This window comes from Mastigoproctus giganteus, chromosome 9, assembly GCF_048544385.1.
Source record: "Mastigoproctus giganteus isolate SK-2022 chromosome 9, ASM4854438v1, whole genome shotgun sequence".
Lineage (NCBI taxonomy): Eukaryota > Metazoa > Arthropoda > Arachnida > Uropygi > Thelyphonidae > Mastigoproctus > Mastigoproctus giganteus.
Window position 1 is genome coordinate 183532991 of NC_143583.1, and position 18834 is coordinate 183551824.

At 37.3% G+C, this 18834-nt stretch overlaps 1 protein-coding gene across 1 annotated transcript in view; it reads left to right on the forward strand.

Annotated features, from left to right (window-relative positions):
- The window catches only part of Pgi (glucose-6-phosphate isomerase), a 251466-nt gene that overhangs the window by 26301 nt on the left and 206331 nt on the right, over nt 1-18834 (forward strand). The window contains exon 3 of the mRNA XM_090381526.1: nt 15218-15355. Within this exon, the coding sequence (XP_090237652.1) occupies nt 15218-15355 (138 nt within the window). The remainder of the gene's footprint in view (nt 1-15217; nt 15356-18834) is intronic.

Consider the following 18834-nt stretch of genomic DNA (forward strand, 5'->3'; position numbering starts at 1 on the left):
AGGCTACTAGGTTTTTCATACCAACTAAGAAATACTGTTCAAGGTTCAGGTCTAAATGGATGTCAGATGGATTAATGAGGGTCGTGACAGAGAAGAAAAATGCAATGCATGGAATGCATATAAATTATCAGTTGACACAGAAGCGTGCGGCAGATATAAGCTAGTCTGTAATTAAATCACAAAAGAGGCTAGGCAGGCAAAGGCAGATTACGAGAAATCTTTGGCAAAGGATGCAAAGAAAAATAGCAGTGTTCTTTACTTATGTAAACTCGAAGGAAGGTGATGAATCAGATAGGTCCACTTAACATAGATTGTTCAAGTATTGATGATCCTGCTCAAGTAGCTGATGAACTGAATGAGTATTTTGTATGAGTATCTGGCATACCCCTCCTTGAATAACTCCTCATGTGTGAATGTAGATTCACACATGAGGAGTTATTCAAGGAGGGGTATGCCAGAAGTTTGTCAAACTCTGACAGGGAGCTAAGTGATTTTGTAATAACTGAGAGCAAAGTGGAGGAGAAATTGTTGAAGTTAAACAAAAATAAAGGCATCTGGAGCAGATGGAATCTATCCAGTTATATTAGGAGGCAGCAAGGGAAGTAAGCAAACCCATGGCTATAATTATGGGAGCATTCTTAAAGTCAGGGGAGGTCCCCATGGACTGGAGATGTGCAAATGTATCTCCAATTCACAATGGGGTGCAAAAAGTGACACAAATAATTATAGACCTGTTAGTTTAGCGTCTGTTCCGGGGGAAAATAACAGTCACTGTTTAAAGAGGTTATACAGGATCACCTAGATAAGACTGCAGAAATAGTCAGACACAGCATGGGTTTGTTAAGAGGAAGTCTTATGTGACCAATTTGATTGGATACTGTGATGTGTTCACAAATGAACTGGATGCAAAGAATAATTTTGATATCATATACTTGGATTTCAGTAAAGCTTTTGATACTGTTGCACATGGAAGACTTTTGTACAAATTGGAGCAGTGTGTCATTGGGGACAAATTGCTGCTATGGATAAAGGGAAGGTTGAGTGTGAGAAGACCGAGAGTTCCGGGATCAATGGACACAGCTCTTTGTGGACTAATATTATTAGTGGAGTTCTCCAGGGTTCATTGTTGGATCCATTGTTGTTTTTAGTATTTATTAATGATATTAATGAAGGTATATCAGGTTTGATGTCCAAGTTTGTAGACAATATGAAGGTTGGCAGGGTTGTTAATGACACTAATGACAGTACACTGCTGCAACAGGATCAAGAAAAGTTGAGCAGATGGGCTGAGAGGTGGCAACTGAAGTTTAACATTGACAAATGTAAAGTACTGCATATGGGTAGCAGTAACTCCAGAGGAACATATCAACTGTGTGGCATTACATTCAGGGTGGTAGAGAATGAAAAAGACTTGGGGTTAATTATACAGTCACATATGAAGTTTTCTAGGCAGTGCAGACAGTCTGCAAGAGTAGCTGATGGTGTCTTGTCAATGAAATTCAGGAATTTTTTTAGCAGGGATAAGGAGGTGATTATCCCCTTGTATAAGGCAATGGTCGGGCCACACCTTGAATACTGTATACAGATCTGGAAGCCTTATTTTAGGAAGGATGTAGAGTGCTAGAATGAGTACAGAGAAGAGCAGCAAGATTGGTGAGAGTAACAAAGGGGGGTGTGCTTACGAAGAATGGCTTAAGTTCTGCAAGTTGCATCATCTGGAGACTTGGCAGCTGTGAGGTGATCTGATTGAGGTGTATAAGGCTTTGAATGATTTGAGCAGGCTCAACGCTGACGGGATACTTCTGCTTTCTCAGATTAAGAACCTGAGGGGACATAGATTCAAATTGAGGAAAGACAGTTGTAGAACAGATGTGCGAAATTTTGCCTTTAGCCGATGTGTAGTTGATTGCTGGAACAGACTTCCATCTGTTGTTATGGAAGTTGATGTCTAAAATAAATTTAAGGCTGAACTAGACAAACATTTGGAGTGACTGCATGGGTGAAATGGGAAGGGTTGTTTTTTTTTTTTTTTTTTGCGATGCGTATAAGTTTGCTTTCTTGCATCATATGCCTCAGCTAACGCTAATGCTAATATGGAATTGTGGAATCATCACTCAAGAACCAGATGATATTATAGGGAATCATAAGCAAGGAGTGATCAGAGTTCTATGCTGGATGATGAATAGATAGGTGCTGAAAGCAATGGAATGGGTTTTATTTTGGCAATGAAGGAAATGATGATAGCTTAAGGTGCTACATCTCTATCAACTGGCAAGATAGCATGTGGTGGCAAATACATTAGAATTATGGAATACCTTTACAGAACTAGTCACAGAAGCAATAAATGCATATATACCATATCAGGCTTTTTTATAATCAGTGCATCAAACATTCCCATTCCATCGTTTTCCACTATTAAATTGACTGTCATTATTCAAACCATCTCTTTATCCTCTTTGTTATCACAAACATTGGAGCAGTGATTATAAAAAAGGCTCATTAAAAGAAATCCATGGATATGAGAGCAAAAAATGTGGATAAGGAATATTTCAACTTTCTGATTACAAAAAAAAAGGAGTTGATTACATGTTTTTGTAGTGGATGCAGAAACATCTTAGGTAACCACTGATGTAGATGATTTGAACTGGTATATTGGTAAAGATTCCTTTGGTTTAGAAAAGTATCACCAATATATAAATGCATTTCTAAGAGTGAGGTGAGTAACTACCACAGCAATAGTCAGCAACCTTTTGCTATGGCAAGTCACATCTTGCTTTTTTGAATTTTTTGATGGGCCATAACAGTCGATCGGTAATGAAAACTATGTAATGTAGATTATGTAGAATGTAATTAATAAATAAAGTCATTCACAAATCTTTTATTTTTAAATTCAATTCTAAATACATTTATTTATGTGCATATAGTAATAATAATATTTAATGATACATTTTTAAATATAATTTTTAGTAATTGAAGTGTATGAATTTTTAATGGCTTCCTTGATGCTGAATTTCTTTACAAAGGTGTAATAAATCTGGTTGGTAATTTGTTACTTTTATCTGCACATTCTAAGAATTATATCATGTTTTGTAATGGATTTAACAGATATTTCATTTGAGAAACACAGTTTTGAGAACACATATTTCATGTAGGAAGAACCAAATGCAGATAGAATGGTAAATGAATTTTTTTTTCATACAGCAAAATTTTGGTGGAAGAGAAGCCAAAATTCAGATATTACTTTGATTTGAATAATTTTTTCTAATTCACGGCATAATCCTTTGAATTTAGTTATCCATAAAGCCGATCTTTTGAATTCTATTAATTCCATCTGCAAATTGTTATTTCCTAAAAATTCAAAATACTGAACTGAAGTGGATATGCAACATCTTTTTCATTGATTTCCTCAGGATTAATTATGAATGAAAATTGGACCATGTATTAAATTTTGGAATCACTTTTCAAATTCTATTTTTATATTACTGATAGAATTGTTCAAAAACTTTTATTTTAGAGTCCAAATTTTCAATAAGTTTATCTTTATTATATACATGTATTCTCACTTTGATGGTAAGCACTTAAATTTTAAAGTTTTCATATCATTATCATTTTCAAATAAAATAAGTTTGCTACAAAAAAATTTGCATTCTTTGTCATTTTTTAAGTTCAAAAACGACATTCAAGTCATTTTTCACCTATTTTTCAATATCTTTTGATATTTCATGATTCTGCATTGAACAGTGCGAGCAGACAATGGCATTTCTTTAATTCTATATAATCTTTATTGTTAAAATGATGTACAGGAATTTTTCTAGCAGGGATAAGGAGTAAATTATCCCCTTGCATAAGGCAATGGTCAGACCACACCTTGAGTACTGTATACAGGTCTGGAGGCCTCATTTTAAGAAGGATGTAGAGCTGTTGGAACGAGTACAGAGGAGGGCAACAAGATTAGTGAATGGAACAAAGGGTTGCTCTTATGAAGAAAGGCTTAAGTTTTGCAAATTACAGGGTCTGGAGACTAGGCACCGGCGAGGTGATCTGATATAGGTGTATAAAGCCCTGAATGGTTTGAGCATGCTCAATGCTGATGGAATTCTTCCTCTTGCTCAGAATAATCACCTGAGAGGGCATAAATTCAAATTGAGGAAAGACGGTTGTAAGCAGTGGTGAGCTATAGTGGGCTCACATGGGCTCGTGAGAGCCCATTGTTATTTTATTTTTTTTTAAATTTGCGAGCCCATTGTCGAGATGATTTTTTTTTATTTTTTTTTTTATTTGTGAGCCCATTGTTGAGATTTATTTTACGGATGAAATCCTGAATGCAATTATTGAGTGTCCAGAACCGAAACTATGGTGGGGCGAGCGGGACCCCATTTCCAGAATTTTAATGGCGCAGTCTGTCGGTTATGTATTTTAAAATTGCTTCATTTTTGATTTAATTACAGTCGGACCTCTGTTTAACCAACTTTTTTATAGCGAATTTTTTTGATTTCCCTTGGTAATTACATAAAATAGTTTCCATTGAACAAAGAAAATTTCCATGTAACGAACAGTTTAGGAGAGATAACTGTGTATGCATTGTTCTCGCCTCTGGCCTTTAACCAATTTAGGTTATTAGAAAGTGCGAATTAAATGTTAAACGGATTACCATTTCACAATGTTAGTGGTGTCCATAAAACCTATGCAGTCACATACCTAGAAGGCGTGCTAGTCAATATACTTTCCATAGCCAGTCAGAGGATTAAGAAGATTCTCGACACGGATTATGACCTCTGGTCAACCTGTGTTGTGGTTCCCCTTTACTCCGACAAATGGACATATGTTTTTCAGAGAAGTGAGTGATCCACACCTTCCAGTAAATTTCTCTTGTCTGTGTTTACATGGTCACAGTAGCTGAATATCCATGTGATTCCGACATTTTGCACTGTATTCAAAGAACTAGTGGCAGTAGCAATGTAGAGTGGGGAATTGAGGCAACTAAGATATTATATAAACTTTACGAAGATGAAATGTTGGCAGATTTTGAAACTTTGTCGAGCCTTTCACTGTGTAGAAAATGTTCTAAAATATAATGGCATACAGGCAATAATTAAAAAAAAAAAAAAACCAATCTCCAAAAAACTAGTGCGAATTAAGGATGGTTGCTAAAGAACTTGATGTGGAAACCGTAAAGATCGGTCATGTGTTCGGGCCACGATGGGCAGCTTTTAGCTTACGGACGGCGATTGTGGGTTGGAGGAATTATCCCGCTTTGTGCAAAAATTTTGAATCAGAAGTTAAATATTCCGGATTATTAAATCGACTTTTAAATTTGGAATTTCTTAACCATTTAGCACTAATGGTCGACATCCTGCAAGAGCTCTCTTACCTTTCAGAAGCTTTACAGAATCACTATGGTAAAAGTAGATAAATTAATTCTTCAAACTATCAATGCTATTGCTAATTTGAAAAATTCTGAAGGAAATTATGAAGCTAAAATTGAGAGCATGTTGAAGTGGAAAGAATTTGAAGGAATCAAAATTGAAAGTAAAAAAATTACATTGTGACAAGTTATTAAATGCATTGTTTTATCCTTAAAGTATAACTTATTAATGGAACAGGGTGATTTTAAATTAAATAAAGAAAATAACGATACCATTGAAAGAAAATTTAAACATATGCTACCCGAAATCGTGAATTTGAAAGAACTTTCGTCTCGGTGGCAAGACAGTGAAAACTAAATAAGAAATTTAAGTTTTCTCATAAAATATGAAATAAAAATTAATGATTTTAGAGATTTTGTCGAAGACAGTTTATCTTTAAAATCGAGTGAAATTACCTTTTCAATTAAGAAAGCCAGAAATATCTTTGAAACCATTGCCATTAGCAGTGCTGAAGCTGAGCGAGCTTTCAGTGTAATGAATACTATTGAGTGAATGAATGAATAATGTTGACAATTAAACATGTTGAAATGGAAAACCATTGCTTCAATTTGATCCGGATCGTTACATCAAATCATTCCTCTGTAATCATCGCTCAGCTATTGAGCAAAGCAAAAGATCAACAACAAATATTAATAAAGAAGTAAATTGGCAATTTTTAGAATAAATTTTTCTTGAATATTTGTGAAATATTTTTTTTTCATGTAATCTGTGATTTTTTGTTTACTTTTTTACTTTTTCTAGAAAGTGTTTTTTTTATGTAATATTTGTTTTTATATTGTGCAATGCTTTGTTATATTTTTTGTTATTTGTGATATGGGAAATATTTCATGTTATTTTTTATTCGCAATATTAAAATTTTATCATGAAAAAAAATATATATCCATTATATTTCCCCTAGTTGTTAAAAAAAAAGTTGCGCGTATGCTGAGCACACGCAGTAGATGGTTTATGCGAAACGTCCTTCGCGTTTCTTTTAGGCATTTTGATTTATGTATATCGATTACAAAATAAAAGAGCTTTCTTATTGTAAATATTTTATTGATCATTCACAGATTTTCATAATTTCTGGAAGACAAGATACGATGGATTTATGATAACTAAAGTAAGAGATGTATACTTGTGAGTGCAACATATCTAAATATCTCTGTAAAATAGCACCGATTGATGTACCGATCTTGTAGTTGAAGCGACATACGCAACTATTAGGGGCACCTATCAATGGAATGTAACGAAAATGCGAGACAAAAAAAAGAAATCGTTGACAAATATTTGTATTGTTGAAATCATACTTACTGCAGTAGTAACTTCAGGAAGCATGATTGTAACGTCATACTATTCAAAAATTCTAAAAAGTTAGAACTCCAGACACTGTCATATCCAGTTATCATCGTAAGGCAAGGCATGATGACCAGGTTTTTAAGATTTTTATTTTTTTTCTTTTATTTTTTTTCAGATAGACCTAGGAACATCGTGCACATTCACTTATACGCATGGTTAAGGGGGTAATAAGCTGCATCTGTCCCCCCCCCAAACTCTCTCCTGACTCAAGATATCATACCGGTCACGAAAAATGCATCAAGCGCTATAATCACAGTACTAGTAGTGCGAGCGTGGGAAGCGCCTCTAGTGGAAGCTGCGGATGACGTCACTTCCGTGACCGATCAGATTTACTTGGTAGAAAGTCAGAAAAACTGCGAGCCCATTGTTAAAATATTCACAGCTCACCACTAGTTGTAGGATAGATGTGCTGAAGTTTGCCTTTAGCCAGTGGGTGGTTGATTGCTGGAACAAACTTCCATCTGTCATTGTAGAAGTTGATAGCTTAAATAGATTCAAGGCAGAACTTGATAAACATTTGGAGCGAGTGGATGGGTGAAATAAGAGTTGTTTTTTTTTTTGGCTGATGCTATATAAGCTTTCTTTCTTGCATCATGTGCCTTTGCTAATGCTAAGATAATTAAAAAATTTCTGAGCACAACCTATAATTTTATTCAGGTATTCACTATCCCTAAAAGGCTTAGATTTTTTACCAATACATAAATCAGCAACAAAGCTTGCTTTTTGTTGAATACTGACCTAGCTAACATATTTCTGCAAACATCCTTTTTATTTTCCATAATTCAAATCACATCTTATGTCTTCTAATATTTCTCTGCACTTCATTTCTTCAGTAAAATAATGTTCCTTATGGAGTAATGATGCCCTACATTGAATGTGCAACCAGTTATGCTTTCGCCGCACAAAGTACACAACAACTATCTATATTTTGAGCACATCCATATTTTTCTTCCCGCATAGCTTGAAACTGCCTAGCTTTCATAGCTTTTGGTTCTGACATGGCTAAAATTAAATTTTACATCACATAAATATATAATTTAATTACTTATAAAAGTATTACTTAAATCTTCACTAAATGTTCAAAACAGTGAATTATTGCAATCAACAATAGTAATCACTACCAAGAACATCTGGCTACTATGATGATTGATGTATATAGCACATGCATGCATACATCAACTTGGATATTACACACATGTATATCAATATATCAATCAGGAATACAACATGCCCTGCATATTACAACCATGTTTGCAAGGTGCTGAAATTGAAATTGCGCTGCAGATTTTTAATTTTTTTAAATGAATTAAAATGTTCAGCTGCGGGTTAACAAAATTGTGCTGGAAAGTCGCCTTCTGACCCGTGGGTCATACGTTGCCGACCACTGAGCTAGAGTTTACTGTATAAGCTGGAACATGTGAGAATCACAGTTAAGATTCTACAGTGGAATGTAGGGTGGCTGCAGAGCAGGAGGCAGATGGTGTGTTTTATGGTTACTGTTTAGATTGAACTAATATTAGAAGTGGGGTCCCCCAAAGATTGGCGCCCCCGTAGCCAGGTGGGCAGGAGCAGCAGTGCATAGCACATGCTTCTTGATTAGACCGGGGTTCGAGCCAGTGTCCACCAAATACGGAGGATACGGAAAGGTCAGGAAATGACCACCGCATATCCCCGGAGCAATATGGCCTTAGTTGCTAATGTTCCTAAAAAAAAACCAAATAACAAAATAACAACCCCAAAAGATTAGTTTTGGAACCACTGTTGTTTCTGATTTTCATAAATAACATCAACAGTGGAACAGATGGCACAGTGTCAAAATTTGCAGATAATGTGAAGATTGAAAGAGTAATTAATAACAGTGCCAAGCAGTGTTCCTTCAGGATGACTCAGATAGGCTTTGAGGATGGTCAGAAAAGTGGCAGCTGTGTTTTAATATAGCATCTTTCCTATTTTGTGGGATTGAATTAAAAACAGTACTGTAAGCCAAAAAAAGACATATGTTCGGCTAACATGTGAGCTTGGTAACTAGGCAACTTAAAGGAGGACCTAATTATTATTATTAGCCATATGGTACAAGGAAGCCTGAGGCTTATGCTGCACCAGCCAAAAAAAAAAAAAAAATTCCCCGAGTTACCCCCTGAGAGAGAGAGAGAGAGAGAGAGAGAGAGAGAGAGAGAGAGAGAGAGAGAGAGAGAGAGAGAGAGAGAGAGAGAAGTATAAAGGAATCACTAAGAAAGAGAAGAATGATGATATCCAGCTCAGGACCCTGGGTTTGCCAAGCCCATACTCACTAGATGTGAGCCCCCGGGGGGTTTTAAGGCTTAGAGATATTGTTGTTGTGAGATATTGACAACTAAGGCCAAAATGTGCCTTTTTATAGTTCATCTGTTAGAAAGCTTAATCTTTAAATCAGAACAAATTAGATGTTCCACTTTAGTAATCCTGGGTATAACCTCCATGCACAAGTACATGTGGCGCTTCCGTGTGCAGGAGCAGCAGCGCATAGCACACGCTTCTTGATTAGGCCGGGGTTCGAGCCCGTGGCCACCAAATATGGAGGATGCGGAAAGGTCAGGGAATGACCACCGCATATCCATGGAGCAATATGGCCTTGGTTGCTAATGCTCCTAAAACCCAAATAACAAACAAACAAACAAGTACATGGTGGGTGACCACCCAGGTGTGAACCAACGTAAGCAGGGGTCGAGGTGTGGCGCCCACACCACATGGAGTAACGCCACCCCTCTATTTTACCAGGCAGTACTAGGTGGTAGATGACTCTCATCAACCGGTGCAATACCACCACTATGCTTATTGGAAACTTAAAGTCTTGGAACCCATGTTTAGTCTCTAAAGCTAAGTTCCTCTCAACGCTTCCCTATCTCTTCCATCATGCAGTATGATTGAAGACTTTTAAGGTTATGATGAACATCGTGGCGAGATCCAATATTCCTTACATTTCGAGGGTACAGCTTAAAACGGTGTTCGCAGGCCGGCCGCTAGTTAGTACACCGGATCGAACCTATTGGTAACTCTCTAGGAGGCTTCCGGATCAACTAGTGTATAATCTTGCTACCTCTACTCTGCCAGATAGTGACTGGAGGGAGTCCGAGTAGTGTGTATGCGGGGAGCATTGTCGAGGCCACGTTATGTCAAGGATCTGGGTATATTCTTACCATGTGTACGCCATATCCAAAAATTTTATTACTTCATACAGCATGTCCCACCCATTTTTTCTTACAATTGAATACACCATGAATTGTCAAACTAATAGAGCAAGCTTATCTGCGAAAAGATCTAAACCTCCCAAGCACTTCCTAATTCATTTCACAAATATACGTGGTCTCAATTCTAATCTCAACGATGTCCATTTCCACTTGCAGTCTGCCAAACCGCATGTACTTTTTCTCAGAATCTCAGTTATCGGTTGATTCAACTACTGCTCATCTCAGATGCCCAAATTATTCACTGTATGATTCCTTTCGCCTCAAAGGTGGTACTTGTGCATATGTCCGATCTTACATTCCCTGTCGGAGACTTGGCAATTTGGAATCTCCTCTCTGTGATCTTCTCTGGCTTAAAATCTCTCTACCTCGTGTCAAATTCATCTGTTGTCTCTACCTTTCTCCCAACTCTACTAATCATTTGGAGCTCTTTGACTTCCTCTCTTTGCAACTTGACTTTCTCCAGTCCAACTTTCCTAACAGTGAGGTAATTTTCCTTGGTGATTTTAATGTTCACAACTCCAGCTGGCTTCCGTTTTCTAGTCACACTGACCCAGCTGGTTGAGATGCTGAGGCTTTTGCAATTACTAATGATCTTGCACACATTGTTCATTTACTTACAAGAATACCAGGCAATCCTAATCATACAACCAATACACTTGATCTTTTTCTGACAAACAACCCTTCTAAGTATATGGTCGAAATGAGAGGTCCTTTAGACACTTCAGATCACAACTTGGTGATTGTCTCTTCTCCAATGGAATCTTTATCTCATGACTATTCCCAACCTCGTGTTGTTTGGCATTACAAGAATGCAAGATGGGATGACCTGCGAGACTTCTTTTCTTCTTTTCCTTGGTCGGATTACTGTTTCAAAACTTCTGATGTCAATGTTTGCTCAGATCGTGTCAGTGAAATTATTCTTGCAGGAATGGAATCCTTTATCTCACACTCCACTTTAAAATTTCGTACTTTATCTAAACCTTGGTTCTCCAATAAATGTGCTAAGGCTGTTCAAGAGAAGAATGTTGTATATCGTAATTGGCTTGTTTCTAATTCTTCAGTTTCATTTTCTGCCTACACCAAAGCTCGCAACAATTGTAAAGCATTTATTAATCAGTCCAAACTAGAGTTTGAACAGGCTAAGAGTAGAAAACTTGCTTCTTGACCTATTGGTAGCCGAGCATTCTGGTCTCTTGCCAAAGCTATTGGCCACAACTTTTGCCCATCTCTGCTCTCACCTCTGTCCAAACCAGATGGTTCTGTTGTCACTTCAGCCAAGGATAAAGCCGATCTGCTAGCATCCCATTTTTCTTCCAACACATATATTAATGATCTTGCTAAAACACCTCCCACCATTCCCAACACGCTCCATTCAATCTCTCCTGTGGTCTTCCGTCAAAAGGATGTCAGAAGAATTTTGACGAATCGTGATGCTAAGAAAGCTCCAGGTCCCGATGGTATTTCTCCACTTGTTCTCAAAACCTGTGCTCCTGAACTTACTCCTATTCTTTGCTGTCTTTTTTCACTTTCTTATTCCAAAGGTGTTTTTCCTTCTACTTGGAAATTTTCTCATGTCCAGCCAGTTCCTAAAAAGGGTGACAAATCCCTCCCATCCAATTATCGTCCCATTGCAATTATTCTACTCTTTCTAAAGTAATGGAGAAATCCATTAACCGCCATCTCTTAAACTACCTAGAAACCTTCCGTCTGATCAACGATCGCCAGTATGGATTCCGTCAGTGTCGATCCACTGGTGATATTCTGGTTTATGTTACCCATTTATGGACTAATTCAATGGTAAGGTTGGGTGAAACACAAGTAGTTGCTCTTGACATCTCAAAGGCTTTTGATCGTGTTTGGCATAAAGGTCTTCTAAACAAGCTTCCATCTTATGGTTTGCCAACTGTTTTTAGTAATTGGTTATCCAGTTTTCTCTCTGATCACTCACTGAGGGTGATGGTAGATGGCTCTCTGTCTTCTAACTTCTCCACTAATGCCGGTGTCCCCAAGGTTCAGTTCTTTCCCCCACTCTTTTCCACTTGTATATTGACTGGAAATCCTATCCATAGTTTTGCCGATGATAGCACATTGCATTCCACTTTCCATTTTGAGAAACCTTGTCCTGCTCAATCAGCTTCAACTTCTCGAATATCTGCTACCAATTCCTTAAATGCCGATCTTCAGGTAATTCTCCAGTGGGGCAAAGACAACTTAGTTGATTTCAACCCTTCTAAAACTCAGTCTTGTCTTATATCTCGCAAAAAGGATTCTTCTGCTCCTATGCTTAACTTTGGTGATACTCCGATTTCTAGGCAAAATGATATATCTCTTTTGGGGATTACCCTGACTTCTAATCTCTCTTGGCCCAAGCACATTACAAATATTGCTTCTTCTGCATCTAAAAAACTTGGTTTTCTCCTTCGGTCTCGGCGTTACTTTTCTTCCAGCTGCTCACTCTGTATAAATTGCAAATCCTCCCTGCTCTGGAATATTGTTCCCACATCTGTGGTGGTGCCTCCAAAACCTCTCTCAGACTTTGTGATTCCATTCAGAAGAGGGCAGTTAGGTTAATTAATGATTCATCTCTAACAGAGTCTCTCCACTCGCTATCTCATAGACGTACTGTTTCCGCTGCATGACTCTTTTACAGATACTTCCATGGGCACTGTTCTTCTGAATTGGCTTCTATAATTCCCGCTCTCTCTTTCAAAACAGTCTGAACACGTTCCGCTACCAGCCAACATCCATTTACTGTCCAACTTCAAGCGCATTATAGCCTTAGTAGCTAATGCGCCAATAAAATCAAAACCAACCGACTGTCAAACTTCAAACTCACAGGACCAACTTTTCATCATCCTCGTTTATTCATTCAACTGTCGATTTCTGGAACAACCTTCCTTCATACATATTTCCTGAAAATTGCAGTCTACAGAAATTCAAGTCCAATGTCAACAAATATCTTCTTTTGTCCTCTCAACCTCCAACCCAAGCATGGTACTAAGTACTATAGGTTCTAATACCTCTCGTGTTTGGGGTTTACATAAAAAAAAAAAAAAAAAAAGATGCAGAAATATATCTGAATTTGCTGGAGGAATAGCAAAAAGTTAATCTACATTTTCTCTATCTCTAAGATTGTGCTCTGTTATTGAAAGATTCTATAATTTGGAAAGTTTTTTTTTTTTTTTTTCTGTTTTATACTCCGGCACGACAACCAAGTCAGTAGAGTTTACAATAAATCGTCAATACAAATATTTATCATATTTAGTAGTCACGGGCTTGAACCCCGGTCCACTCAAGGAACGCGTGCTCTGCACTCTCGCTCCTGACCACTGGGCTACGTCAGGCCGTCAGTGTTCTAAGGGTGCAAGATCTTTCATTTGAGAAGTGTGGACAGTTGATTAAAATATGTTTAATATTGAGCAGTGTTTGACATAAAGAGTACTGAGGGGGCCTATTGAATGACAGCTGCAACATGCCATTGACTCAACTGTTGGGCAGTGACCAATAAAAATTCGGGTTCTTGCCGCAAAAGACAGTTTGCATTTCTTTTTGCTGCAAGCGTAATCTTCATCTTCAACCTGAATTAAGGCTCAGACAAACTACTATCCCAGTAGTACCTGAAACCAGATTTTTGGGGATCATATTTATTTTATACAAAGTTGGCCTTTGTGTGGCATATCTGTCACCTATATACAAAATGCACGAGAGGCGGCTTGAATATCCTTTGTGCAATTGCTTCTGCTTCTTGGGGTGCTGACTGATGCACATTATTATGCCTCTATTGTGTGCAACACAAACTAGATTACAGGTCCCAGGTATATGCATCACCTAGAAATAGTGTACTTTGATGACTGGTCCCATCCACTGTCAGATGATATGTATTGCTAGTAGTGCACTTCAAACCTCCTCTTTCCAAATCTTGTATAAGCAAATGAGCTATAGTTATTGCTTCAACAGAAACAATTGTCTGCATACTGTGCTTTCAGACTGAAATCCCTGCCAGATCACTCCATCTGGATATCTGTTTTAGCATTGCTAAAACAGATGTTCATATGGGAAAAGCTTTATAACACCCATCAGACTGCCAACCATCCATTTGGTCTTATTCAAGAGCAACTCATATTTACATACCACTGTTTAAGTTACTCCATCACCAAGGCAAACCTAAGTGCTCTTTAAGTCATTGTATATACTTCTTTTTCTTGACTTGTTTTTACTTTGATTTACTTTTTAGCTCTTTATACATTTGGAAATAGTAACCTATTTGTAGCTAATTACTGTTTTTAATTATTGGACTTAGGCACGTTGGCCTCAGTTTGTGGCTAAAAAAAACTCAAATGACTCACTTACTCACCCTTCCTGGGGATGTGAGATTGGTTTTTTTCTGTTCCCCTTATGCAGTCAGTCTTTCCAGGTTAGGTTGGGAGTGGGGTGAAAATAGTAATGAATCTGGTAGTTATCAGCTGGGTTAGTTAGTAGATAGTATACATTAGCTGTTAGTTTCTGTGTCCCGAGAGAGGCAGTTTTTGTTACTGCTCCTGCCAATTTGAGATGTTGCATCCAGGAGTTCCTTAGGCAACCAGGTTAGCTTGTCCAATCTTCAAGTTATGGTTTACTGACCTGGGGGCTGGGGTGCAGGGCCAAGCAGCAGTCTGCTCTGCAGCCAGAACCAATAGAGTCTGAAAGGGAGAATAGTAGGCAGTGGGATACTCAAACCCTATGCCTCCTCAATATGAGGGGAGTCCAGGATGACAGTTGGTGAATCCAAGCGTCATGCTGCTAGCCAGGAGGAAATTAGATGTATAGTCAGTAGAGGCTATGTATGATCTGGAAGGGGAAGCTATCCCAGGTATTTACATGGTCTTTTGTATGCATGACGTCTGTACATTTGTAGACATGATGCATATAAAGACCATGTAAACTGATGCACTATGACTGAAGTAATCATAATGGAACCTGCCAATCTGAATCAAAATGTTCTTCATCTATAGTAGGAATCAAACCTAAAACTTTCTCATAGATGAGAAGTGTGAAGCAGCTATACTGCCGTAAGAGGCCCACAAATATAATCTGAGAAAATGTCGCTGGTTTTGATTGAAAAATGATTGTATTATTTAGTAGTACAGAATGTTTTTTTTTTTTTTTTCTTCTGTTTAAATATATTTATTTGTATTATTTTGATTTGTGGAATGCAACAGCTTTCTTAACATTTGTCTTCTCAAATAGGCAAAATCAAGGCAAGTAGAAAAAGCTCGAGATGCGATGTTTAGAGGAGAAAAGATAAATTTTACTGAAGGCAGGGCAGTACTTCATATAGCCCTTAGAAATAGATCAAATTCTCCAATTCTTGTAGATGATGCTGATGTAAGTATGATTTTTTCTTTTTTTTTTTTTTTGAAATGATTATTTCTTGACTACTACTATGTAGGCTTCCATTTCAGGCAGTTTACAATTTTCATACGTATATGTGCTGGAAGGATCACTATTTATCCCTTTGCCTTCTGAACTTTTTATTTCAATAGGTAGCTTCTATAACTATTCTACCTTCCTTAATAAAATTCTTTATACCTTATACTCTCTGTCATATAGGTTGATCTTTAAAGCACACACACACAAACACAGACAAAAAAAAAGTTTAAAATTTTAAGGCAGCTCATGCACCAAGTAAAAAAAAAAAAAAAAAGGTAAAGTGCAGCCATTATCATAATCTGCCACGCTGGTCCAGTGCGGGTTGGCAGATCGACCATATTCAGCAGTCAAGGGCTAGAACCCCGGTCTACCCAAAGAGCGTGTGCTACTCCACTCCCGCTCCTGACCATTCAGCTACGGAGGCTAAGTACTGTATTCATACTGTATTTTTACCTAAATACACATTGTTGGGCACCTTATAAATCCCAAGAATTTGTTTATATTTTTCATCAGATGCAAACAAGTATTATAATCTAGTATTATATCTACAGTTTGTAGAATTTGTTGTGAATTATTGTTTTTGATTTACTTTTCACATTCTCCAAAAAGAAACTTTGGGAATTCTCCATATCTTACAGCATATTCTCCCATTATGAAATGAGTGTCGTAAAAAGAAGGATATTTTCATGTACCTTGTTCAGTTTTTTACAATTTAAAGTTAAAACTTTAAATTGTACTATTTTTAAGAGTACAGCATAGTATAAAAAGGAAAGAAAATAGTAAGCATAATGAACTATGAAAAGTAGGAGGATTTTCTCTCAACCTCTCTTGTGTTTCTGTGGGTAGTAGTAGGATTTAAACTATTTAGTAAGTATAGTTATTCTAATGCTCACAGCAGAACAAACAAGTTTCTTTTGATATTGCACTAGTTCCCACAAGATAGCTCATGCTGAAAAGGGCAATTACTGTATGTGTTTGTCCAGTTCACTGTGGTAGCACGCATCAGTCTTGAACTTTATTGTAGCCTTCCAGCCACTGTTTTATTTCATGTGATTCAATTTTCTGTTAAATTTTTGGCCACATTCAGTGACAGCTCTCTTTCTTCTAATACTTGCTTGGCCATCCACCATTCTCTTGGTCTGTTAGAATAAAATCCATCCATCCATATGTAACAACTCTTCTCTTAGTAGACAGATTTTTCTGAGATGAGATTTTATATTTGGTTCTTTATTAATTGTAAATTTAATCATTAAATAATGATTAAATAATTTAGTAAAAATTAATGAAAACCAAAGGTGTCTATTTGGCCATAGATCCAGAAATCTTAATTATGCCTCTGAAAAGAATTCACACTTAAAAAGGGCTTTGTAAAAACTGGATTTCTTCCTGCAAATCTGAAATAAATACTGAAGTGCCTGATGACAGGACATGAATTAATAAGAATATATTTACAATTTATTACATATATACTGTATATTTTGAATAAATATACATTGTTGGTAAATCCTATAAAATCTAATAAATCCCAAGAATTTGAGTATTTATTATTTTCATCAAATGAAAAGAGTTCATAGAATTTGTTGTGAATTATGGTTTTGGATTATCTTTTGCGAGTTCTCTAAAAAGAAACTTTGGGATTTGTCCATATCTTACAGCATGTTCTCCCATATAAAAAATGAGTGCTGTAAAAGGAGAATATTTTCCTGTTATACTGACTGTAATTAGTTGCAGGCGGGGGTGAACTTTTTACATTTTGCTATTTAGATTCGAACAAAGCCAATTATCAAATTACAGCAAAAGACAATGTGTTACGGCAGCACTAACTAGGAAAACATTAAAGAAGAAAACAAAGGTTATTTCTTTAGTATCATCATACAAGGAGGCACTGTTTGCCATTATTAACCCTCCCACCCCACCCCAGGAATCATATTTCCAGTACGACTGAGGTTTTGTTAACTGCACAGAGTTGAATAATAGGTGCATGATATGAAAAGAGAAACAAAAAGTATAGGCAAAAGAATATATGTGTACAGTATTTTTTTTTTTTCTAATCGATTCTCATTATAATCTAAATGTATAATAGTCTTTTTAGCATACTTTATTTACTTGAAACATTAGATGTACTCTAGACAAGACTGCAGTTATATTTCAGACACAGCATGATTTTGTTAAGGGGAAGCCTTGTCTGACCAATTTAATTCCTACAGTGGACTTGTTGTGGATTCCGGCGAAATACTGATGACATCAAGGCCCTCCTGCAAAAGCACGAGCCAGTTTGCACTTGCTTGCAGGAGACTTACCTAAACGCAAATGATGATCCCACCATGCGTAACATCTCAATTTTTCGTAAGGATAGAATTGCAGATGGTCCTGCTCATGGAGGAGTCGCTATCCTTGTGGGCAACCAGACTCCTGTTCAGCCCTTGCTAATTACAACAAGCATAGAGGCTGTTGCAATTCGCCTTACAGTGGGATTTTTATTAACCGTGTGCTCTATTTATTTGCTGCCTGGGACTGACATCTCCCAGGAAGACCTTAATCTTGTAATGCAGTTGCCTTCCCCTTTCTTACTTCTCGGGGATTTCAATGGACATAATACCCTGTGGGGTATTATGTCCATTGAAATCTCCGAGATGACCATTGAAAGTGCTAGCATCAATGGAAGGGGATGAGTCATAGAGCATATGCTAAATGACAATGATCTCTCCCTTCTAAATATTGGAACAAACACATTCTTCCACATGCCTACTCGTACGTTTTCTGCCATTGATCTCTCTATCTGCTCCCCTTCTCTACTCCCTTCACTCACTTGGGAAGTGGAGAACCCATACGGAAGTGATCACTTCCCTGTGACACAGAAGCCTATGATAGATATAAGTTGAACTGTAACCAAGTTACAAAGGAAGTTAGGCAGGTGAAGGCAGATTACGCGAAATCTTTGGCAAGGATGCAAAGAAAAACAGCAAAGAGTTCTTTACTTATATAAACTCTAGAAGCAAGGGGATGATTCAGATTGGTCCACTTGATATCAATGGTTCAACTGTTGAAGATCCTGCTCAGGTAGCTAACAAACTAAATGAATATTTTGCATCGACATTCACACACGAGGAGTTATTCAGCAAGGGGAATGCCAGAGGTGTATTCAACTCTGGCAGTAAGCTAGAGAATTTTGTAATAACTGAGAGTAAAGTGGAGGAGAAATTGTTGAAGATAAACACAAGAAAGGCACCTGGGGTGGATGGGATCTATCCAGTTATATTAAAGGAGGCAGCAAAGGAAGTAAGCAAACCCTTAGCCATAATTATGAGAGCTTCCTTGGACTCAGGAGAGGTAGCCATAAACTGGAGATGTGCAAATGTGACCCGATTTCACAAAGGAGGATCAAGGGCGACACAAGTAATTATGGACCTGTGAGTTTAACTTCTGTTCCAGGA